General features: G+C 38.2%; 1 protein-coding gene across 2 annotated transcripts in view; it reads left to right on the forward strand.

Annotated features, from left to right (window-relative positions):
• PTPRO (protein tyrosine phosphatase receptor type O) overlaps positions 1-26598 on the forward strand; it is a 276527-nt gene that overhangs the window by 206451 nt on the left and 43478 nt on the right. For both annotated transcript variants that reach the window (XM_017528611.2, XM_017528620.2), the window contains exons 13-15: positions 19151-19290; positions 21622-21754; positions 24131-24251. In XM_017528611.2, the coding sequence (XP_017384100.1) occupies positions 19151-19290; positions 21622-21754; positions 24131-24251 (394 nt within the window). The remainder of the gene's footprint in view (positions 1-19150; positions 19291-21621; positions 21755-24130; positions 24252-26598) is intronic.

Raw genomic sequence — 26598 nt, forward strand, 5'->3', positions numbered from 1 at the left:
TGAGCTGTGATTGTAACACTGCACTGCAGCCTGCATGACAGAGCAAGACCACATCTCAAAAATAAGCAAATAAATAAACTTGTTATATCTACAAGATTTTTTTATAATCCTTATAACCACAGCACAAAATCATATAATCAGTTCATTAAAAATAAAAATCAAATTAATACATAATACTTAATCATTTAACCACAGAGTATTAAATGAAGAGAGGATTCTCAAAACAACCTGAAAATAGGCAACAGAAGTAGTAAATCCGTACTTAGCAATAATAACACTAGACGTAAATGGTCTCAATTCTCAATTAAAAGTCATAGTGTGGCTGACTGGATAAAGAAATAAGATTCAACCATATGCTGCCTTTAAGAAACCCACATCACCTATAAAGACACACACAGACTGAAAATGAAGGGGTGGAAAAAGATATTCCATGCATCTGGAAAACATACAGGCAAAAAAGCGGATGTAGCTATGCTTGTATTCAATCAAATAGACCACAAATTTAAAATTGTAAAAAGAGACAAAGAGGGTCACTCTATAATGATAAAGGGATCCGTTTAGTAAGAGGATATAACAATTATAAATATCTATGCACCCAACACCGGAGCTCCCAAGTATATAAAACAAACATTAATAGATCTAAAGGAACAGGCAGACTTAATTACAATGAGAGTAGGGGACTTCAACACTCCACTCTCAGTAACATATAGATCATCCAACAGAATATCAACAAAGAAACAACAGAGTAAAACTATACACGAGACCCAATAGGCCTAATTGATATTTAAAGAACATTTCAGCCAACTGCTACAGAATACACATTCTTTTCACTGAACATGGAACATTCTCCAGAATAGATTATAGCATAGGACCTAAAACAAGTCTCAACAAATTCAAAACGTAGAAACCGTATCAAGTATTTTTTCTGACCACAGTGGAATAAGACTAGAAAGCGATAACAAGAGAAACCTCAAAAAATACACAAACACATGGAAATTGAACAACATGTTCCTGAACAACCAATGAGTCAATGAAGAAATTAAGAAAGAAATTTTATGGCCGGGCATGGTGGCTCACGCCTGTAATCCCAGCACTTTGGGAGGCCAAGGCGGGCAGATCATGAGCTCAAGAGATCAAGACCATCCTGGCCAACGTGGTGAAACCCCGTCTCTACTAAAAATACGGAAATTAGCTGGGCATGGTGGTGGGCACCTGTAGTCCCAGCTACTCAGGAGGCTGAGGCGGAAGAATCTCTTGAAAACAGGAGGCAAAGGTTGCATGGAACCGAGATCACACCACTGCACTCCAACCTGGCAACAGAGCAAGACTCTGTCTCAAAAAAAAAAGAAAGAAAGAAAATAAATTTTAAAAATTCTTGAGACAAATGAAAGTGAAAATACAACATACCAAAATCTGTGGATATAACAAAAGCCATAGCATGAGGGAAGTTTACAGCAATCAATGCCTTTAATATAAAAAAGTAGAAAGTTAAAATAAACAACCTAATGATGTACCTCAAGGAACTAGAAAAGCAAAACCAAATCAAACCCGAAATTAGTAGAAGGAAAGACATATAAAGCTCAGAGCAAAAATAAATGAAATAGAGGCTAAAATAAATACAGAAGATCAACACAACAAAAAGTCTATCATTTAAAAAGATAAAATCAACAAACCTTTAGCTAGAGTAAGAAAAAAAGAGAGAAGATCCAAAGAAATAAAATAAGAAACAAAAAAGTAGACATAACAAGAGACCTAAAAAATACAAAGAATCATTAGAAACTATTATGAACAACTAACTATATACAAACAAATTGGAAAACTAGAAGAAATGGATAAATTCCTGAACACAATCTAACACAACTGAAGCATTAGGAAAAAACCTTAACAAACCAATAATGAGCAATGGGATCAAAGTCATAATAAAATCTCCTATCAAGAAAACTCCGGTCTTGATGGCTTGACCCCTGAATTTCACCAGATATTTAAAGAACTAATACCAATCCTGCTCAAACTCTTCAAAAAAGATGAATAGGAGGGAATACTTCCCAACTCATTCTGTAAGATCATATGCCAAGAAAAACAGTAGGCTGTGGATGAGGAAAAACAGATACTATAACATTCTTGCAAATGAACTGGATCTTTTTCTGTAGCGTAATGTCAAAATAATTCTTTATATTATGACATACAACTGGAAAGTGACTGTGTAACACAAAACACATCTTCTACATTCAAAAATTGACCCTTTATTGAGGTATACATTTAATTTCTGATACTTACAGGGAAACTCGGAGACAGTATCCTAAAATCTACCACTGACAATGGAGGATGGATTAACACAAAATTGTGTGGTAGACCCCTAAAGGCAGTATAAAAGAGTGGCAACCCAAAAATAAATGCATATCAATATGTAATTTTCCCAGCAGAGATTTTTATGATTTTCATATTTTAAAAAGTAAGTCTATCAAATAGTAATGTGTTTTCCAGGTAGTTAATGCAATTTAGTGACATCATTTTTTAAGATGTCTGCTAGTTTATGTGTCTGAATCTGTTCATAAGAGTCTCAGGTCATCTCTGTTATTACATGTGTTCATATTTGCAGCTGTAAGTAAAGACTAATTAACGGCTGTTTTATTAGTAACTTAAATACCATGGGTAGCATTGTTGACAGTGATGTACTTTTAGAAAACTTTTAGAAAATCTAAAAAAAAAAAATATTTCCTCAATTTACCCAGTAATTGCATTTCTCCAGAACTCAATGCATAGGTCACTGAGTCTTAAATTTCTTTTTCTCAGATTTGCTATGACAAAAACTTTTTGTGCTGAAATACTTTAAAATTGTATAGGTACTTTGGAAATATGTGATGTATTGATTAGACACTATGGAAGTAAAAATCATATTATAGAATAATCTTAACTACTATCTTAATTTGATTTAAATGTGCCTTCTCAGGACAACTTTCTTCTAAATTATTTTACTTAATTTCCTTTTAAAAACATTCAAAATTATTAGGTAGTAAAGTACTTGCAATTTACACTTATGGTGGATTTACTCTGTTATAACATTTGAAAGTCATGTGGGATGTGGGACATGGGACAATTTTTCATTTGGTGTGCTCTTAACAATTTCAAGGCAGTTAGCATTTCTAAGTCCTGACCACAGAATAGCTAATTCCCTCTGTTATGACTAATAAAAAACATTCCTTCAAACTTCCAAACACCCTCAAGGGGGCGCTAGTGCTCCAATTGAGGATCTAGGGTAGCCTCTTAGTCTTTTCTGCACTGAAGGCAATCTGCTCTTCCTCCCTTGTGGTCTATACTTAAATTCTAAGAATGTGGAGGGCACCAACTTACAAATTTGCATAATCTTTCTATTAAGCAAAAAAAATTGCCTATCTACCAATTCCAACCATTATCTTTGACTGTGTCCTCTGTGGGTGTAAAGGACAGTTCAAAAACTCATTTCTAGGTAACCGTAATTACTTGAAGATTGTGCTCATGTTCCCAATGTCTTTCTTTTTCCAAGCTTTACTATTACAGGAAGCTGTTAAGTGTTTCTCACGTCCCAGCAGTTTTCTCCCATAAAATTTCAGAGGTGGTCTTATCAAAGTAGTATTTAGTGGGACTATTGGACACTTTACTGACATTTCTATGTGACAGTATGGTCTAAGGAGCCTCAAGAATATGAGTCAAAGTCGTGAACTGGTACAATTGTATCTACATAGGACTATGTGTTAAAACCATGACCGTTTCCCAAACTTATCAAAATGTTTGGAGCCTCCATGTCTCCCTGATAACAGAATGAACTATGTAAACCAACTTGGAAAATTTCTTTAAACTTTTCAAGGAAAGGTAAGTTTCCATAGAAATTATTTCTAGTGAATATAACCCTCAGGATCGATAAGCTTCTTCTTCTTGGTATCTTAATATCAAACGGAATATTGTTTCTATCTTGTTCCTCTCTGAAAATAAGACAATCTGTATATGACATGCCTTTCTTATTTTCTTGAAAACAAATAATGTTGGTTTTTATCCTTTGGTCAAAAGATCAATTCTACTAATCATGTTATTGTGTCTATAAGCCCTTTCCATTTTATACAACACAATGCCTGAACACCTATAACTGCTCAACAGATACTGTTGAATGAATTGAAATTGAGGGCCTCAAAGTTGAACATTGTATTCCTGTTAATATTTAATCAAAGCAAGTTTCACCTTTCAGAGAAGTGAAATAATATCTTGCTTTAGTAGTACCTGAATGGTAGAGGTTTTTTTTACAAAACTTTTATTCTAGTTGCTTTGTGTGTCTTCATAGCATTCATTTTGACACATATAGAAGTCATGTTCATTCTCTTTTACAGAAAAATACAACTTTGGCACATAGATTTTTCAAGCTTGTTTGAATTGGAATGCCATTGTTAAAGCTAGGACCAAAACTGGTTGGGCTAATCTGCAGTTCAATTTATCTGTGATAGAGCCCTCTTTAGAATGGCTCTGTCTAACTCCGGTGTTGTAGACGGTAGGTTCTCCCTCTATGGTAAGAAACCAAACTACCAATTAGCTCAGTATAATGTAAGTTAATGCAAGATGTCATGTGCAAGGGTAGAGAGCCCTAAAAAGAGTTGCCAATAAATCTCAATATTGTATCATCAGTAAACGTCCACAAAAAGACATGCCCCAATATGGTGCTTTTCCCGGGATGTTGAACCAACCATGCCATTAGGAATTTTAGGTTGCCAGCAGTCTCACAGTACTGCGGTGGTATGACAGGCTTCTTTGACACTCAGTCATTACAAATATCAATCAAACCTGCCTCTAAGATTTGTCATTTTGCAAGAACTCATTGGTCTGCACATGACTGTGTCTTCAACCATTAACCAATAGTATCTTCCACTCTTGGTGAATCAACCTGGATCCCTGGGCCAACTTTGAGAGGACTTGCTAAGTCTACATAAGAGAATCAGTTACCCAACCTGAAAAAAAAAAAAAAAGAAAAAAAGAAAGGAAAAAAAAAACCAGGAATGAGATGTTTTGGACAGATCACAAATAGCTCTCTGGAAATAGAATATTCATTCATCAATCCACTTAACTAATATATATTGAAAGCCTTCTAAGTACTGCTCAGATGCCAGACAGACTGCTTGTGGTAGTGATGGTCACAAAGCCAGAGGGCTATTTTCACTTTCTGTTCACAAGGAGCTTATGATCTAGTGAAGGGGAAGATGGTAGTAAGTTCTGTACAGTGCTTTACAACAAGGAAATGTGGTGCAGGATGACTATGTGGTAAAATCTTTCTTTGAGGAGGCCATGGGGGCTAAGGTCTGAATAGCAAGAAGGACCAGCTATGAAAAGGCTAAGAAGGAGGAAGTCAGGCAGAGTGGACAGGAGGCCCAAATATAGGCCTTTTAAGGCATGCAGTTGGAATATTATTTTCAGAGTAATGAAAAGCCATTTAGGAAACTTAAAATGCGGAGGTTGCGGTGAGCCGAGATCACGCCATTGCACTCCAGCCTGGGTAACAAGAGTGAAACTCCGTCTCAAAAAAAATAAATAAATAAAAATAAATAAATAATCTGATTTATATTTAAAACTATCCCTCTGGTTGCTTAAGGAGAAAGGGATTACTGCATCAACAATGAAAGCAGGGGAACTTATTAAAGGACTATTTGTTCCAGCTTTAAAAATAATATTCTGGCCATGTACAGTGGCTCACCCGCATGTAATCCCAAACTTTGGGAGGCTGAGGCGGGCAGATCACGAGGTCAGGAGTTTGAGACCGGCCTGACCAACGTGGTGAAACCCCATCTCTACTAAAAATACAAAAATTAGCTGGATGTGGTGGTGTGCACCGGTAATCCTAGCTACTCAGGAGGCCAGGGCAGGAGAATCACTTGAACCCGGGAGGCGGAGGTTGCAGTGAGCCAAGATCATGCCACTGCACTCCAGCCTGGGCGACAGAGCAAGACTCTGTATCAAAAAAAATAAAATAAAATAAAAACAAAAATAATATTCTGGCCATGCGCAGTGGTTCACACCTGTAATCCCAGCACTTTGGGAGGCTGAGGCCGGCGGATCACAAGTTCGAGAGATTGAGACTATCCTGACCAACATGGTGAAACCCCATCTCTACTAAAAATACAAAAATTAGCTGGGCGTGGTGGTGGGTGCCTGTACTCCCAGCTACTTGGGAGACTGACACAGGAGAATCGCTTGAACCTGGGAGGCAGAGGTTGCAGTGAGCCCAGATCGCACCACTGCACTCCANAAAAAAAAAAAAAAAAAAAAAAAAAAGTAAGAATAATATTGTGCTTCAAAGAAGTGGCAACAGATTGATGGTAACTTTGACTACAGTGGTTATAACGGAGATGAAGAGAGGTGGACAGAATTCAGGAGCTCTTTTTGGAGGTTGTGTCTACAGAACTTTCTAATAGGGCAGAAACAGGAAGTGAGGGAAAGGGAAATTAATGACTCCCAGGCTTCACTCTTGAGCAACTAGGACGAACGGTGGCGCAATTCACTGAGATGGAAATGACCAGTAAAAATACAGGAGGAGTATATTTAGGGTAAAGTAAGAATCAAGGATTCTTCTTTGGATGTAAAAAAAATTAAGATGACCATTGGATATCCCGGTGCAGATGTGAAACAAAGAGGTCATCGATACATGTGTCTGAAGACCAGGGGAGAATTCTGGGCTGGAAATACAAATTTGGAGGTGTCTGGATGAGATCACCAAGTAGTAAGTAATGATAGAGAAGAAAAGAGAAGGCCTGGATCAAGCCTAGAACCACCCCAGCATTTCGAAATTGAGCTTTGCAGGAAGAATCAGAAAGACAGAGTAGAAAGGATCAGCTAAGGAGGTCAGAGGAAACAAACAAACAAACAAAACAGAATCGCACACCACCATCATCAAACTTCTGCCTTACCCTGACCGTAGACATGTTTGGGCACGTTCAAGATAAGGAATCATATAACTTTAGTGCTACGAGATCCTTTGGAGGTAATTCAGTGCTATGTCCTCATTTGAACAAGCTGGACCCTAGAGAATTGTGACATGCTTTGTACATTGTTAAGTCTTGGTCCAGAAACAGTCATCTAATACCTTTTATCTATCTGCTGCTTCTATTTTCCTGGACTGGTGTGTGGCTTTTTTCTTACAAACTTCATTTTTCTATTAAAAAATTTAACAGAACAGGGAGGAGTCTTATATCCACTTTTGCAACTTTCTGTTCCTCTTTTGGAATTTGGCCTTAGGGTCATTGGCTTGATTTTCTTAATCTCAGTCATAGAAACTTTTGTAGAGATTAGAAATCTTTAAAACATAATTTGGCTATGGACAAGAAAAAAAATCAAAATACTTTGAAATGTTAAGGATGTCGGGGATAGTAGGCATTTTCTATCTCTCTGAAATATGGATATAAATATAGATATGTAGAAATCTGTAGGCTGGCCAGGCACAGTGGCTCATGAGTGTAATCCCAGCACTTTGGGAGGCCGAGGCAGGTGGATCACCTGAGGTCAGGAATTCAAGACCAGCCTGGCCAACATGAAGAAACTCCATCTCTACTAAAAATACAAAAATCAGCTGGGTGTGGTGGCGGGCACCTGTAATCCCAGCTACTCAGGAGGCTGACGCAGGAGAATCACTTGAACCCGGGAGACGGGGGTTGCAGTGAGCCAAGATCATGCCACTGCACTCCAGCCTGGGGAACAAAAAAGAAATCTGTAGGCTGCCAGTCAGCTACAAAGAAGATAATAAAATACTTAAGGTCTTATACTTTAAAAAAAAAATTCGTCCTGTTAACAAATATTTATTTAGCATTTACTGTATGCAACACACTATTCTTTGTTCTGATGATACAGACATGAACAAAACTGAAAAAATGTCAACCTTCATTCTAAAGGAGAAAAGGAGATGATAAATATAAGAATGTTAAATGGTGAAAAGTGCCGTGGAGAAAAGTGAAAGAGAATAAGAAGTGTTGTGGGGGATGGATGCAATATTTGTGGGGAGTAGGATAAGTGTCCCTGTGAAGGTGATGTTTCAGTTGGCCTGAAGGAGATGAAGGAGAGCTAACTTTGATGAGATCCTGTAGGCAGAGGCGATCACAGGTGCACAGCTCTGGAAGCAGCAGTCTTCCTGGCAAGTTCAAAGAAAAGCCAGGCAGGCAGTATGGCTGGAGTGGAACAAACAAGGCGGAGAATCATAGATACCGGGCAGAGACGGAGCAAGGGAACAGACTGTGTAGGGTCATTTAAAAGACACTTTCCTCTGGGTGAGATGATTCTCCATTGCATGCTTTAAGCAGGGGCATTGCGTAACCTAACAGGTTTCACTGGGTCGGTCTGGTGATAATAGACTGCTCTGGGCAAGGATAAGGCAGGAGGGAATTAATTAGGTAATATGACCATACATCCCTGTTGCCTTAGACAACACCACTTTACACCTCTTATGGATCAGTTAAAAGGCAGTAATCCTCTTTAGGATTTGGGGCAAGCCTTTTCTCATGCAAAAGTGTTCCCTAGTGGACACTTTTTTTTTTTTTTTTTTTTTTTTTTTTTTTTTTTTTTTTTTTTTTTTTTTTTTTTTTTTTTTTTTTTTTTTTTTTTTTTTTTTTTTTTTTGATATGGTGTCTTGCTCTGTCATCCAGGATGGAGTGCAGTGGGGCGATCTTGGCTTATTGTAACTTCCGCTTCACAGGTTCAAGCAATTCTCCTGCGTCAGCCTCCCAAGTACCCAAGTAGCTGGGTTTACAGGCATGCACCACCACACCCAGTTATTTTTTGTATTTTTAGTAGAGACGCACTTTCACCATGTTGGCCTGGATGGTCTCCATCTCTTGACCTCGTGATCCTCCCACCTTGGCCTTCCAAAGTGCTGGGATTACAGACGTGAGCCACCGCACACGGCCTGGACACTTTTGATAAATTACATTGTCGCCTTAAACTTTAGAGAACACCGAGTCTGTCCAGATAAAAAATTAACACTTGTTTAGGTCGGACTGGGAGCCACAGAGGCGATGAAAAGTGGTCAGATTCAAAATTTATTTTGAAGGTGTTGCTCAGAGAATCTGCTGATGGACTTAGATGTTGTCTGTGAATCAGTGAAAGAAGCCTGGAGACACAGAAGATTTGAGGCCTGAGCAATTGGAAAGACAGAGGTTTTATTTATCAACTTGGAGAAGATTATGGGAGAGGATGGTTTGGGGGCAATGTCAGGAGTTCAGATCTGGATGGGTCAACATTTTGAAGGTTCCTATGAAGCATTAAAGAACAAATACTGAGCAGGCCATTAGATAAAGGAGCTTGGATTTAGTGAAGACTTCGGGACTGAAACATAAATTTGAGTACAGGCAGGAGACAGATGTGATGAGTTAGCAAAGACTCAATAGAGAAGAAATCATGCTATCTAGGGCCTAAGCCCTGGGTCACTCTGACTTTAAGATGTGGAGATGGTGAGGAAAACCCAGCAAAAGGGACTGAGGAGCATTGGCCAGGGAAGCAAGAAAGAGCACAGAAAAGTGTCCTGCCCCAGGAGCCAAGGGAAGACAGAGCCTCAGTGAGTGGCTATTCCCAGGTCAGACCTGCAAACAAACCAGGTAAGATGAGAAATGAGAATTGACCAGCCATCTTAGCAGCCTAGAAATCATGTTTGATTTTGAGAAGAGGCATTTGGGTGGCATGGTGATGGGAAAAAAATCTAATTAAAAGGTGTTCAAAGAGAATGAAAGGAGGTAACCATAAAATAACTAAAATAACAAAACGTTTGAGGATTTTATTATAAAGGGAAGGAGAGAAAATGCACGGGAGCTAAAGGATAAAAGAATCCAAGAGTTTTTATTTGCTAGTTTTTGGTTTTTATTTTGTTTTCAAGTGGGTGAAAACAGCTTGTCTGTAGGCCAAGCAAAATGACTCAGCAAAACAGAGAAAACTGTTGATGCAGGATAGTTAGAGGTGAGATTTGGAGTGATGTCCTTGATTGGAGCAGAGGAAATGGGACCCAGGGAGCCAGTGGAAGGATCTAGAATCTTCTTCAGGGCGACAATGACAGATAGAGTGTATGGGCGTAATGGGATAGTGAGCAGAGTGAAGGTCATGATAGCAGCTTGTGGATGGTTTCTTCTGATTGACGTCTTGTAAGATAGACACATGCATGCCCTTTAGGTTTGCAGAGGACAATAGCTGCCTTGCTACTCTTCTGATATATACCTCCACAACCAGCAGCCCCATGCAAGCATTGTTTCCTGGTTTAGGTTCTCAGAGACAGCCATGCCACTGTCCAATGTCTCTGCACCTGGGCCTGACACTACCAATTTCTCTCTTCAATATACCACTCCTCACTGCAGTCTTCTGAGTGTCACCGCGATGTGTCAACTGCCCAGAGCCATGCCAAACCCCTCTAGCACTTCTTTAACGGCATTTCTCCTACCCATCATAAGGTACTGCATATTTTGCAGGTACATGATTCCCGCCAGTGTTTTGGAAGAATCTGAAGGATGGACCATAGGGCAATGACTGTGAAGTCTGGTGCCGACCTAAATACACAAGCAAGGGCCCACTCTGGAAAAGCCAGCCTTCTGAGCAAAGGAACTTTTCAGGAGGCCTTGTCATCCCCACTTATATGCAACTGAATGGGAAACATTCATATTTTTAAGGGAGGAAACCAAGTCTAACAGGAAGGACCCTTAGTTAGGGGTCCAGAAATGTGGATTCCAGTTCTTGCCCTCATAGACAAATTGTGTTACCATGGCAAAGTGACTCAGACCCTCTGAACTCCAGCTTCCTATCTATAAAATGAGACTGGGCTAGATGATCTTTTAGGCTCCTTCAACTTTTAGAACTTAGTTTCATACCTGCATTCAGAATAAAGCCAACAAGATTAATGACACAATGAAAGTAGTGATCTTTTTCTAAAAATGTTGCAATACATAACTTCTAACAAAATAAAAATGCTAAGTAAAAGCACATATTCAGCCGGGCACAGTGGCTCATGCCTGTAATCCCAGCACTTTTGGAGGCTGAGGCAGGTGGATCACCTGAGGTTGGAAGTTAGAGACCAGCCTGACCAACATGAAGAAACCCCATCTCTACTAAAAATACAAAATTAGCCAGGCGTGGTGGTGCATACCTGTAATCCCAGCTATTTGGGAGGCTGAGGCAGGAGAATTGCTTGAACCCTGGAGGCAGAGGTTGCAGTGAGCAGAGATTGCACCATTGCACTCCAGCCTGGAGAACAAGAGCGAAACTCTGTCTCCAAAAAAAAAAAAAACAGCGCATAATCCTGGAACCATTGAAAAGGAGGAATTCAGATATCTGTTTTGTTTTGAAACTAACAATCAGAAGGGTGAGGGGGTGGGAAGTGGGTGGATGATGAGAAATTATTTAGTAAGTTCAACATATGTTATGTGGGCAATGAAGACCCTGAAAGCCCTAACTTCACTACTATGCAATCTATGCATGCAACAAAATTACACTAGTATCCCATAAACATGTGTAAATTTTTAAAAATTAAAAAAAGAAACTAAGCAATGTTAAACAGGAACTTTCTCTGAAAAACTCTATCGATCTTTAGAAGTTACTTAAGGAACTAAAACTATCAACCCATCTAGTGATTCACAGAAGAGGATATTACACTTGCTATCTCTAAGCTATAAAGAATATAGTTAATGCTGGACACCGTGGCTCACTACCTGTAATCCCAGCACTTTGGGAGGCCGAGGTGGGCAGATCACTTGAGGTCAGGAGTTCAGACCAGCCTGGCCAACATGGTGAAACCCTGTGTCTCCTAAAACTACAAACATTATCTGGGTGTGGTGATGGGCAACTGTAATCTCAACTACTCAGGAGGCTGAGGCAGGAGAGTTTTTTGCGCCCAGAGGGTAGAGGTTGCAGTGAGCTGAGACTGTGCCACTGCACTCCAGTCTGAGTGACAGAGCAAGACTCCTTCTCAAAAAAAAAAAACAAAAAAAAAAAGTAGTTAAAAAATAATGAAAATGACAGACATTTCTAACCCTTGAGAAAATTTTATTTTTATATATATGAAAAGGGCCTCATTATAATTTTGTGTGTTCTCAGGTGCTAAATATTTGCCTGAATTTTTTTAAATTTCTCGGTATTGTTTCAAAATGTTCAAATTACTTGTTAAATGTATCTAGGAAGAGAATTTCCCTAAATCAACAAGAAAAGGTCTGATAAATTTCAGGTCTAACAAAGGCTTCTGCTGTTTAATATAAAATATAAAAATATTTAATATAAATATTCCTCTCTTTAATTTCATTGCATATCAATCTTAACTCACCCTGAATAATTTCTTTACCTTTTGTTTTCCTTTCAGATAGTGCTTTGTTTTGCAAATATTATTTCACCAACTTGAGCATAATTTCTGCAGTCTACACCATTTACATCGCAGATGATTCGTTTGGCCAAGTCGAATATGCTATATGACTTACACTGCTTATACAGAGTTGTTTGAGTAGAGGAAAATAAAAATAAATTTAAAAGACTTATTACAATATAGATGTTAACAATTGTGCTTTGCATATGAAGAGCATTCTAGAAGATTGCTATCAGTGAGGCTATAGATTGAAAATCAATTTTGTGATGTGGATCATGGATGACGATCATTTTAACAATGCTTTTCTACTTAATATTCCTCATTACCATATTTGTAACATGACTCACCAACCTGGTCCTTATGGATATAATCTTGGCCTCATAAACATCATTCTGTAGGCAGCAAATTAATGAGTCACATTATAAGAAGAAACAATGTAATAGGTATCAGTGAACGATGGGTTTTAGACAATACACACATTACATTCTGTTCCTAGGCTAAGTATTACATCAGACTATTCCCTTTGGAATTCCCAAGAAAAGGCAGAGATTTGCTGCCACAGCATAGAATAAGAATCAGACACTAGCTCCTGCTTCAGGAAGGTCACTTTCACTCCCCAGAGATCCTAGGCAACAGCCTGAGCTTCTCATAATCCAAACTAAATTAAATGGTAGAGATGGCTTTGCAGCCTTCCAGTCTGCCCATATTCTATGCATAGTACTTGATTTTCTTATGAAATTAGATTGGATTCCCAGCCCAAACCTGGAGAGGCATCATATGAGAGAGAAGAAAAGAAAATAGGGAGGACCAGCTAGCAAGTGGAACACCAGCAATGTTAGAAAGCTTTTAGAGGATATTTAAAAGCAAACGACACTGTATCTAAACTTTGTTTTCTGAAAATAGTATGTCTATCCCATTTACCCATATACATAGGTACTCACACCAAATGTCATAGACAGTGAAATTATTTTAAACAAAAGGAAATTTTACATTTTGGAGCATGAGAATATTGAAAACGTTAAGATTGAAAATGTCACTTAGAGAGATAAAAAGCAATAGCCAGAAGATGTTCTGTAACTAGTATCTGCATGACTTTACATTATATAAAGTGTTTGTCTATACATTGTCCTAAATTTGATTTATTATATTTCATTATTGGGATTTTCCTATCCTTCTGCTTTAGGAGATAGACTGTATTTGATATTTTATAGAGTTTTTTCTCATCCCTCATCTGCAGAAAGGGACGTATTTGGTATTTTGAATAGTGGGAGACTGGATTAGTTTGCTAGGGCTGTCATAGTAAAATACCACAGACTGGGTGGCTCAAACAACAGAAATTTGTTTTCTCACAGCTATGGAGACTGAAAGTTCAAGGTCCAGGTGTGAACAGAGCAGGTTTCTCCTGTGGCTTGCAGATGACCACTTTCTAACTATATCTTCACTTGGTCTTTTCTCTGTGCACATACATCTCTTTACTGTCTACATTTCCTCTTCTTATAAGGACACCAGTCTGATTAAATTAGGGTGCATGCTAACAGCTTCATTTAGATTAATCACCTCTTCAAAAGCCCTAATCAGGACAGGTGTGGTGACTCATGCCTATAATCTCAGCACTTTGGGAGGCAGAGGCAGGTGGATCACTTGAGGTCAGGAGTTCGAGACCAGCCTGGTCAACATGGTGAAACCCTGTCTCTACTAAAAATACAAAAATTAGCCAGGCATGGTGGCAGGCTCATGTAGTCCCAGATGCTCAGGAGGCTGAGGTGGGAGGATGACTTGAACTGGGGAGGTGGAGGTTGCAGTGAGCCAGGATCATGCTACTGCACTCCAGCCTGGGTGACAGAGCATGATTCTGTATCAGAAAAAAAAAAAAAAGATACAGTCACATCCTAAGGCACTAAAGGTTAGGGCTTCAGCATATGAATTTGGAGGGAGGGGATATAATTCATCCCATAACAAAGATAGAAAGCAATCAAAATATTTTTGATGTCACTGTATTCCCTGTCATATGCAATTGCCTAAATAATATTTAGTCACTATCCATTTTAATCTTGTGCCTCTGAGGATGGTGAACATGAGTCATGTAAACCAAGGGTGTCCAACCTTTTGGCTTTTGGCTTCCGTGTAACACCCTGGAAGAAGAAGAATTGTCTTAGGCCACACATAAAATATACTAACACTGATTTTTTAAAATCACAAAAAAAACTTACGATGTTTTGAGAAAGTTTCTGCATTTGCGTTGGACTGTACTCAAAGCCATCCTGGGCAGCATGCAGCCTACCAGCCACGGGTTGGACGAGCTTGATCTAAACCATCCTAGGCTGTGGCAATGAGCTGACCTTGACTTCTCATGAGATGTGGGACCCCTCCAACCAGTTTTTGCCAAGAATATCCAGACTTCTTCTCCAGGCAATAAGAACAAATGCTCTAATTTATTCATTTGAAACATAGTAAGAGCCACATGTATAATTTTCAATTTTCTAGCAGCCACATTAAAAATTAGTAAAAAAAAACACGTGAAGTTGAATTCAACATACTTTATGTAACCAAATATATCCAAGGTCATATTATTCCAAAACATAATAATATAAAGAATTCTTAAAGACGTATTTTATTCTTTTCTCATACTAGGTCTTTGAAATTCTGTCTGTATTTTACATTTGCAGCACCTCTCAATTTGGACTAGCCACATTTCAAATACACAACAACTACATGTGGTTAGTGGCTGTGTTGGACAATTCACAATCCGGTTCTTACATTTTAAAACATTTCCTGGGACAGTTGTTGTCTTGAATAAGAAAATCGAATTATAAGCACTCCCAATTCAATTATACCTTGGCTTGTGAAATCTCGTAATGTTAATAAGTTCATAATGATAATAACAATCAATGGTAGTAACTTTCTTTGTTTCCTTTGTTTCCTTTGGGACACCAGAGTTAAATTTCTGCCTGATTAATTTAGGGAAGCACACCTGTCACAAAGATCCTGAACAGTCCTCAAGCAGGTGATTTGTGTATGTTATTCATTGACCTACAGAGCTGATATGCAAACGTCTTTCAGAAAAGAGTAATAATAGATACAGGGACCTTGAAACAATCTATTGCCCTCATATTCCACCCCACAAAAAATTTATGTGGCTGTTTGATGTCCCAGAACTTTAGGAGATTTTCCTGAGGATCTTATCACCTGCAGCCACATTCTCAGCCAGAACAAAGGAAACCCTTACTGTAGTATCAATGTCATATTCCTTGGACCACTGGGAGCTCTTGCAATAATTCATGATAGTTCGTGACTCTGCACCTGAAATTTGATACAACCCCAGCATGTCTAGTCCTGCCTGGTGCTTGAATCCTCCTCTTTGGGTTGATGAAACTTGGCTCATGTTTTAAATCAGCCAATAAATAAGATTTATTGAGTACCTACAGGTGGCTACTTAAAATTGAAGACAAACTCATTTATAACACATAGCCCCTGTTCTTAAAGAATCTAATAGGATCTACTAGAATCAGGCCTTCACTTATAGATTATGTAGGAAGTAATTAAAGGCAGTAGAATGTCAGAGAAGGGATAAATCATCAAGAGAAAGAGTGGTCAAAATGAGACTTCAAGGAGGAGTTAAGACTTTTTCTTGACCTTGAAATGAGCAGAATAAAAAGCATACTGATTGAAGGTAAACTTGGGCTGAAATGTAGCACTGCCCACTGCCACGCTGAAGGTCAGTGAGAAGACTGGCTTTCCCAGGAGGAAGCACATCTATATGTTAGGAATCATGGTAAAGCTGAATGGATAGCATGCAGCCAATTTAAACAGGAATTTTTTTTTTTCCTTTGAGACAGAGTCTCACTCTGTCCCCCAGGCTGGAGTGCAGTGGCGTGATCTCCATTCACTGCAACCTCCGTCTCTGGGATTCAAGCAAGTCTCCTGCCTCAGCCTCCCAAGTAGCTGGGACTACAGGCATCCGTCACCACGCCCAGCTAATTTTTGTATTTTTAGGAGAGACGGCGTTTCACCATATTGGCCAAGCTGGTCTTAAACTCCTGACCTTGTGATCCACCTGCCTCAACCTCCCAAAGTGCTGAGATTACAGGCATGAGCCACCACGAGCAGCCTAAGCCGGATCTCAAAGACATGGCATGTTTGGATGTGATACCACAGACAATGCATAGATAGGATTTAATATGAGCAAAATAGCTTTTTATTTTAAATGATTTTAAACCATCATTGACAAAATGAAGAAAGAACTGACTAGAGCCAGGGAAAAAGAGGTTCAGAAGTTTTGTGATGATTAATGAGTGTGATGACAAAAGTCTGGATATGCAATATAATTTAAAAATAGATTAAAGGAGGCCAGGCGCAGTGGCTCACACCTATAATCTCAACACTTTAGGAGGCCAAGACAGGCGGATCATGAGGTCAGGAGATCGAGACCATCCTGGCCAACATGGTGAAACCCCATCTCTACTGAAAATACAAAAAAATCAGCTGGGTATGGTGGTGCACACCTGTAGTCCTGGCTACTCGGGAGGTTGAGGCAGGCGAATTGCTGGAACCTAGGAGGTGGAGGTTGCAGTGAGCTGAGATCTGGACACTGCATTCCAACCTGGCGACAGAGTGAGACTCTGTCTCAAAAAAAAAAAAAAAATAGATTAAAGGAAAAGGTAACAAGAGTTTTAAAAGACTGCTCTCTGACACTGAGAAATAAAAGAAGAGCCTTAGAATTGTATCTGAGGAACAATTCTGTAGTGTGCATTTTTAACAAAGAAAATCCCAGGCTTAGCCTAACAAATCATTCATCTATGCCCCAAACAACTTCACACTTGGTTCCATTGATTCAAGTTCCTCAGGAGTCAGAATCCCGGAAGGACATAACCCTATTAGCAATGGCAGTTATGAAGGATGTGAGAAGTGAAAATTGACCTCTGTATTTCATTAGCAGTCTTCCTCAGAGCAGAAGTGGGACAATACAATGTCTGGAGGACTGGACAATTCATTACAAGTGAAAAAGGGGTTCTGACATCCATTGTGAATTTTGCTTGCCTGAGACAAACTCATCTCTTTCCTCCTTAAACTCTTCTGCCTAACCTTGTCAAGTTGCTGCAGGAAAGAAAGATGCTTCTTTTTAGTTGGACATAAGTTTAGGCTATCTGTGATAAATCATGTCAAGCATGATTTTGACATACTTCTTGGTCCTGGATAGGGCCACAATGATGATATTCTAGAAACAAGGTCCAAATCTTCCCACACAAAGATATGAACCTGTCAAAGCAGTGAAATGGCCGACAGGGCTTTTTCAAGCACTGCTAAAGGACAGGAGCTAAAGAACAGACTTAGCAGAGTGGGGCAGAAAATGAAAAACGCAAGTAACAAGCAGGAAGAAATCTACAACAGTGGTAGTTGTCTGACAGGCACATACTGGTAGGTGAAGGATGCTGTTATGTGAATCTAGCAGCAAGATACAACATGTCCAAACAAGCAATGTCGGGGGTCTGAGAGCAGGTAACAGGGACCCCAGCTTAAGACCTTGAGTTCAGGCATAACACTCAGCATACTGGGGGACCTAGAGGGAAAGACAACATCCAAAAGACAGGGTCACAGCAGAAGACCAGGAGACATTCAGGAGCGGGGAATGAGACAGTGGATGACTATTAGAACTGAGAAAAAGACACGGTTTTTTGGTCTCAAGAGAACAACGCCAGTGACTCAATTACTGGAAATAAGTATGAAGAGGACAGACAGCGAAGCTTCCTTGCTGAATGGATTTATTTATTTAATAATAAATATTATGTATTTATTTTTAAGGATTTGACATTAGATAAGAGGTCTAAGATAAAAAAATTATCTCTAACATTTTATTAATCATCCAATCCTTTTCTATCAATGCTTTTCTTAAAAAATTACATTATCAGCTAGGCACAGTGACTCACACCTGTAATCCCAGTACTTTAGAGGCCAAAGCAGGCTGATTGCTGGAACCCAGGAGTGTGAGACCACCCTGAGCAACATGACAAAACTCTGTCTCTACAAAAAATACAAAAATAAGCCAGGCAGTCCCAGTTACTTGGGAAGTTGAGGCAGGAGGATCAGTTGAGCCAGGGAAATGAGGTTCCAATGAGCTGTGTTTCCACTACTGCACTTCAGCCTGGGTGACAGAGTGAGATCCAGCCTCCAGCCTCAAAAAAAAAAAAATATATATATATATATATATATGTGTGTGTATATATATATGTATATGTATGTATATATATATGTGTATATATATGTATATGTATGTGTGTGTATATATATATATATATAATCTGTTTAGCTTTATCTTTTTAAATTTTGACTAAATTTTCAAGCAGCCATTTTTCTGTCTGAATTGTTTCAGATAGTTTCCAGAGAAAGGAAAATAGGTTGTTGGCTAAATACCAAACTGCATCTCATCATTAGAAAAAAGCACACCAATTTCATTTTTCTCTACCTTTATTAAGAACGGATTTTTTGTTTCTCATCCAGAAAGTTCTGTATTATCGAGGGAGTGCTAACTCCAGGATAAATGATACAGAAACTATTAACATATTATGTCTATGATGAAACTGAAGTCGAAAACAAAAGTGTTTCAAAAAGAGAAGTAAAAAAATGGAAGGAGGAAAAGACAAAATATTCTGCCTTCCAAGTTAGATAGCTATATGTATGAAAGGACATATTTCAAGAGCAATAGAAACTTTTTATGGTTCTTACCTATCTATATGTGAATTTGGGGGATGTTTCACCTGCTTATTAGTGAAAGAAAAAAGAAAACACTTAGTAAATTATTTTTTAAAACTTTTTTTTTTTGCTCAGAACCAGCTCCACCCAAATCACTCTTCGCAGTGAACAAAACCCAGACTTCAGTGACTTTGCTGTGGGTGGAAGAGGGAGTAGCTGATTTCTTTGAAGTTTTCTGTCAACAAGTTGGCTCCAGTCAGAAAACCAAACTTCAGGTACTGTACCTTTTGATTTACCTTTTCTCAGTTAATTTTAATTAAGGCTAATTATCTGGGAGAAAAAAAGAATCTTCTGTTTCTTCGAACTATGTAAAATGAAAACTGTTTGTTTGCTCTTTTGTGTTTCAGTGATAGCAATTAACAGGATACTTAGACCAAGCCCAAAAGATATTATGAGAACTTTTATCTTTGTCTGTATCATTTGTCCCTAATTCATAGCCACTCCAGGTCAGACAAAGGAATAAAGGAAGCAGCCCATTGAATTGATAAAGGGAATGAAGACTCTATCACATAAAATATAATTTAGCATACATGAACCAACTGCCAATTATATAAAAGGCACTGTACAGTACACATATAATAGAGTCAGTATTTGCCTTCAAAATATTTTTATATGATATGGACATTGCATACGTATAGAAAAAAGTAAAGTAAAATGTAAGTACCACAAGAGAGGTCCATACTACGGAGATAATTTAAAAGAGATGTGCATATCTAGTTTGTAAGGGGGACAGTTTTGTTGCAAAATCAAGGCTGAGAGAAGGCTGTTTCTAAAGCTCTAGAATTACAAATGTCAGATCTGATAGAAAGAGCTGTCAGAATGAATGGAAGGAAAGAGATGAACCGGCAGTTCTAGGAGTGGCAACGCCACAGGGAAAAAATATTTCACAGCCAGAGGTGGAAGGAAAAGGAAGATTTGTTAGGGAGTTTACATAAGACAGCGTGTAGCCTAATATATGAACATAAGTAACTGATTTTTTAAAATAATGAAGTTCATGAGATTGAGAAGAAAAAAGGATTGCTGGGAGTGCAAATCTTTTCATGCTGAATGCTAAGATAATTTGCTTTGATTCCTTTCTCCTTTTGATATTCCCTTCTACAAACATATCTCTTGTTGATTTGTACTGAACAGCTGAATCTTCTCTATTCTAAGAATCCATTTGGAAAATAACTGCTCTGCAAATAATGGATTTTCTTCTCTATAACTACAGTGATGCCTTCCTTTAAAAAAACAATGGTTAGTTAGCTACTTACAACTGAGTCCTATTAGCAAAAGTCTTTCCTTAGAATAATTCTTCTATAGAATAGTGAAAGAGATGGAAGTGGAAGAAAATGCTGATGGCTCTCATCTCTTTAGGCAAGCGTGTTTCAAAATCTTGTTTTGAAAAGATACTGGCACATCTTTTGATACTGTACAGCAGTACTTGTCACTACTCTGGCCACGGGTCTACCAAGTTAGCAAAATTTTTGACTCAAGAATAGGTCAATACTAAATGTTTCTGAGTGCAAAAAGTTGCCATGTCTTTAGTGGATGCTATATAAAAGTTGAGAATGTAGTCAAAGTGGTAGTGTCTTTAATATATAAAGAATTGCTACAAGTCAAAAAGGTAAAGACAAACAACCCAAAACAAATATTTCATAGAAAAATAAATACAAAAGCCTCTTGAACAGATGAAAAATTGAGCAACCTCATTTATGGTTAAAAAATGTAAAATAAAACCACAATATACAATTTTCACTAATAATATTGGAAAAGCTCAGTTTGAGAATGTATGGTATTGGAAAGAATGTAGGGAAGCAGGGATTGTCATGGATTCATGCCATAGGTGAGGAACTTGAAAAATGCCTGTAGAGAACTATTTTTCAATAGCTTTCAAAATTTTAAATGTGCACTTTTTTGACTCAGCACTTCAAAGAATGTTACACTAGCAAAGAACATATGAATATATGTGTATGTGTGTATGTTCACACATACATATTACATGCATACATTGTGTGTATATATGTATGTGTGTGTGTGTGTGTGTGTGTGTGTCTTCCCAAATTTGTGAAATGATGTTCATTGTAGCATTGTTTGCAATAGCAAAAAATTAGAGATCATTTACACATTCATCAGTGGAGGCTCACTAAAGAAAGTACTGTATGACCTTTCAATGGATTTCTATGCAGCCCTTAAAAAGAATGAAACAGCTTAACCTGTACTGATATGGAAAAAGCATCAAAATGCATTGATAACTAAGGTGAGAAATAAGCAGAACAATGTGTAAGCTAAGCCATCACTTCTGTTTTTTAACTATGTCGTATGTGTTTATACATCCATAAAACGCATATGGGACGAAAAATAATGCCTGACAACAATGGCTTCTTCCATGGAAGGGAATTGGTCAAATGGGGAATGGGGAAAGAAGGGAACATTTTTCAGTGCTATCCTTTGTCGTCTTGTACATTTTTTACTCTGTAAATCTATTACTGACTCAACTATGAAAAATATTTTTTAAAAAGATAGATGAGGATAACCTAAATGTATCTTATTTTCTGAAATCCCAGGAACCAGTTGCTGTTTCTTCTCATGTCGTGACAATCTCCAGCCTTCTTCCTGCCACTGCCTACAATTGTAGTGTCACCAGCTTTAGCCATGACAGCCCCAGTGTCCCTACGTTCATAGCCGTCTCAACAATGGGTAATTATACACACTAGTGGAATCTGGTCTTTGGAAGTTCTTCCCATATTTTTCCATAGTTTTCTCACTTTTCCTTTTTGAAAAAAAAAAGCCATATATATATGCATATGCATTTTTTAATGGAACCAATATTCCACCAAGAAATCTCAAGCTCCAGGGTCAAAGAGTCCTTAATTTCAATCCTAAAGTGCACTTACTAGCTATGGAGTTAGAGAAAGACATTGGGTGTCTCTGAGCTTTTCTTTCATCCATAAAATTGGAATAATAATATGTGGCTTCCTGAGTTGTTTTGAAGCTTAGAAGTAAAATAGTCAAAGTGTTAGTATATGCTCTCTAAATGCTACTTGGGAATTTATCAGATCTTGTTCAGGAATAGGCACAGTATCCTTATCAATCCAATTTCATCTATGTAGCCTTAGCCTTCATCTGTCACCCATCAGAGAATGACATAATTGATTACTGTGTCAAAGCAAGAAAGTTTCCAATCCAGCCAAAAGTATAAGTTGGAAAATTAGAGATTAATGAAAGCTCTGGAATGATGTTGTTTATTTCTTTATTCTTTCTCTGAGTTGTATCACATGTGTTAGTCCTGGCTTGTTAGTCTGATTCTGCAACCTGAGGCCCTCTATGAAGCTTCCTGTAATAAAGCCACTCACATCTCATCGTTTCTTTACTGGTTTAGTTTCATTTGTGTAATATTAGTCATATATGTAGCTGCTATATTCAGGGATGACTGGAATGGACTGTTTTCTTTTTTATTTTTCTTTTTGGTTTCTGTTTTTAATTTTTGTTTTTTCAGAAGGGAGGACAAAATGTATACCTGTTAAATATTTTAATTGTCTCTCATTCCTACATCCTTGCACACCTTTTAAAGTATACAGTTGACCATGAATAACGAGAGGGTTAGAAGTGCTGACTCCCACATAGTTCAAAATCCAAACATAATCTTTTACTCCTCCAGAACGTAACTACTCATAGACTACTGTTGACCAGAAGTCTTTCCAATAATGTAGACAGTTGATTAACACATTTTTGCATGTTACACATATTATATATTGTATTCTTACAATAAAGTAAGCTACAGAACATAAAATATCATTAAGCAAATCATAAGGAAGAGAAAATATATTTACTATTCATTAAGTGGGAGCAGATCTTCAAAAAGACCTCCCTCACGGTCTTCACATGGAGTCAACCGAGGAAGAAGAGGGTTTGGTCTTGCTGTCTCAAGGGTGGCAGAGGGGGAAGATAATCCACATATATGTGAACCTGCACAGTTAAAACCTATTTTGTTCAAGGGTCAACTGTACCTTAATGTCCATCATTCCTTGTCAGCTCCATGACAACACAGTACAACATTATTAAACTTATTTACAAATGAGAAAAATGAGGCCCGTAGGGCAGATGAAATGACTTCTCCAAATAGCAGTTAATACTCAAGTGAACAACTCTTCTGACCATGAGTCTATTGTTCTTTCTGTTTAAGCACTCTACCCATAAACTGGAGCCAAGCTGGCCCACATGGGAAATGATAAATACCCAAAACCTTAGGGATCAGATAGATGTGCTCGCTCACTCTGCAATTTTATGATCAATGCAAAAGATGGTATGAGTCCTCAGGCCCATTTTAAAGAGTTTTATGCAAACATTTAACCTACGTTCCTGCCTTTGATATCCTGTTCTTCTGCATAGTGTGAAGGAGTAGACAATGAGTAGGTGCCATAGGAGAGAAGACTTTATATAGAGTACATAAAAAGGACGCGACCCCGGTTCTTCAGGGCTCTACAACCTATTAATAGGTGTAATCTCCTGAGTTGTGCAGATGGAAAACCTCTAAACATATGGCCACGGATCATCAGAATGCCTGCTTCTAGTAATGTGTTAAGTGCTTCAGCAGATGGTAGTTTGCTAATGTCTTTTTCATATACATTATTAGTTGTAAGCAAAGTATACAGTTGTGCTTTCTGACTTCAAAATCATGGGCATAAAATAAGTTGCCACCTCTAAGCTTGTGAAAATGTTAAAAAGTGATAATGCATGATAATTGCTTCTACATTTTTAGCTTTCAAATGAATTTAAACTGTGGCACAGGTATCCTTCATTCTTCAGTTTCCCTTTATAAGAAGATTCTGAATGTTGTAGGCCTTTGAAATGGACTCAATTCTTCCAGACACCTGAATACCATTTATCAGTCTAGTTTGCAAAGTTACAGTTAACCAGGAAGAGGTCGTTGTTGGCTTGGGGAACATGATTGCTTTTATTATTGGTATCATCATAAGTTCACCTGCTCTTAAGACTAGATGAGAAACAATGAATGGTTCTGTTTGGTTCCCTATAACAGAACCTATGATGAAAATGCACGACTTATCTCTTTAGTTACAGAGATGAATCCCAATGTGGTAGTGATCTCCGTGCTGGCCATCCTTAGCACACTTTTAATTGGACTGTTGCTTGTTACCCTCATTATTCTTAGGAAAAAGCACCTGCAGATGGCTAGGTAAGTTAAGTTTTATTAATCTTTTATCCACAATCTTTAAAATATCTTTATCTGCCACATACGTATTGCTTTTGCTGACCTCAGTTGTATAGCTGTAAATTTGATTTTAGTTTTCAGTGTCGGTTTCTATTTTGCGTGTTTTCTAGACTTTTAAACACCATGTTGGAAAATATTACCATTGACATGAGAAAGCAAAGGATTGCTTGTTTACACAAAGTCAGACCTCTTGCTATCAAACCGTGGCATTTGAAGTAGCCCATATATAGCGATCTATTACATTTGGGTACTTTCAAACATGTTTGGAGTAAAATAAATATCTATTTCTGTTCAGTATAATGAATTAATGAAAAAGGTTAATAAAAATAAAGATGACAAGAAAGAATGGGGGGAAATCCTCTCCATAATTTTAAGCTCTTTTATTGGAAAATATTTGTACAGTTTATGATTAGGTCCATTAGTAGTCTCTATTAATTTTATTCTTATTACTCAGAGTTGCAGCCAGCTTAATTTTTCTTGCAGTTAGAAAAGCCTTTGATTTATGATGTCAGTTCTTCTCTGTTCCTTTGACCACCAATGCACTGCTCATCAGAGCACATTCTCAAGTGCTTTCTGTGGCCCCCTGTATTATCAGAACAATCTATCAATTCCCTTAAAAACTGTTGCTTATTTGAATACTACTTGGTTTGGGAAACTTGGTCAAAATTTATATTTGCCTAATATTAACCTGCTGAATTATAAGTTAACATGTTTCTCCTGTCTCAGAATTCTATCACTCACATATTCATAAATAAATTCATCCATCCAAAAGTGATCTAATCAGTGCCTGACAGGGCATATCCAAAGAAAAATCAGACATCAAAGCTGTCCACTAGGAACTTACCCACCTACCTGGATAGAAGAATAGATATATTTAAAGGCATAAGCTAACATGTAGGGTGAGAAGATTAAAAACAAGATCCCATGAAAGTAGAGAATAAAGACTAATTCAGAATGTGAAATTAGCTTCTTGAAGGTTGACATTTGAATAAATCTTAAAAGGATAAGAAGAGATGGGATTGCACTGTGACTTCAGTGGAGAGCTCTGAAATTACACTCACTGCTTAAAGTCAGATCTTTTTTTCTTTTTCCTTTTTTTTTTTTTTTTTTTTAAGACAGGGTCTTACTCTGTCACCCAGGCTGGAGTACAATGGCACCATCAGTGCTCATTGCAACCTCCGCCTCTCAGGTTCAAGTGATTCTCCTGCCTCAGCCTCCCAAGTAGCTGGGATTACAGGCATGCACCACTACGCCTAGCTAATTTTTGTATTTTTAGGAGAGACAGAGTTTCACCATGTTGGCCAGGCTGGTCTCAAACTCCTGACCTCAAGTGATCTGCCCGCCTCGGACTCCCAAAGTGTTGGGACTACAGGCATGAGTCACCATACTCGGCCTCCTTGAGGTCAAATCTTGACTTCCAACTTGTGTGAATTTGTGTAGGTCACTGAATCTTCATGCATTCATATTACAAAATTGATGCATATATAACAGTATATGAAACAGACAAAAATATGTGCCTTCAGGAGCTTATATTCTAGTGGGAGAAATAGACAATAAACAATAAAGATATAAGTAAAAACATTGCACCGTTTGTTTGCAGGTGATAAGAAAAAGAAACAAAGCCAGGTAAGGGAAATAAGCAGTATCAGTGTGAGAAGAGGGGCCCTGGGAGGTGGGTAGGCTTGACTGAAATAGTAGCATTGGAGCCAAGACATGCAGCCCGGGAGGGAGGTAGCCTGTGTTATCTGTGGGAATAATGCGCCCAGTAGCAAGAACAGCTGGTGTAAAGGTCCAGGGGTAGGAGCAGGACTGGGATGTTCAAAGTGTAGCAGAATGACTAAAGTGGAGGAAGACAAGGGTAGAACGAGAGATGCTAGGTCACACAGGACTTCATAAGCCGTTGGAAGGACTTTGGCTTTTACTCAGTAAAATGGGCATGCATTGCAGCTGGGGCAGAAGATTAACAGCATCTGACTTAGATTTAACACTTTCGTTTTGACTTTTATGTAGAAAACAGGCTGTATTGGGGCCAAGACAGAGGCAGACATATCAATTGTGGTAGCCAGGAATCCAGGCAAGAGATGGTAATAGTTCAGTCCAGAGTAGCAGCACTGAAGGCAGAGAGAAGCCATCAGATTCTGAATGTATTTTGAAAATAGGAGCAACAGGATATGCTAATAAGTTGATGCGGAATGGAAATGAAAAAAAGGAGTTGAAGATAACTCCAAGGTTTTGGCCCTAGCACTTGAAAGAATGGAGTTGCCAGCCGGGCGCGGTGGCTCAAGCCTGTAATCCCAGCACTTTGGGAGGC

This window comes from Cebus imitator, unplaced genomic scaffold (assembly GCF_001604975.1).
Source record: "Cebus imitator isolate Cc_AM_T3 unplaced genomic scaffold, Cebus_imitator-1.0 Scaffold2, whole genome shotgun sequence".
NCBI lineage: Eukaryota > Metazoa > Chordata > Mammalia > Primates > Cebidae > Cebus > Cebus imitator.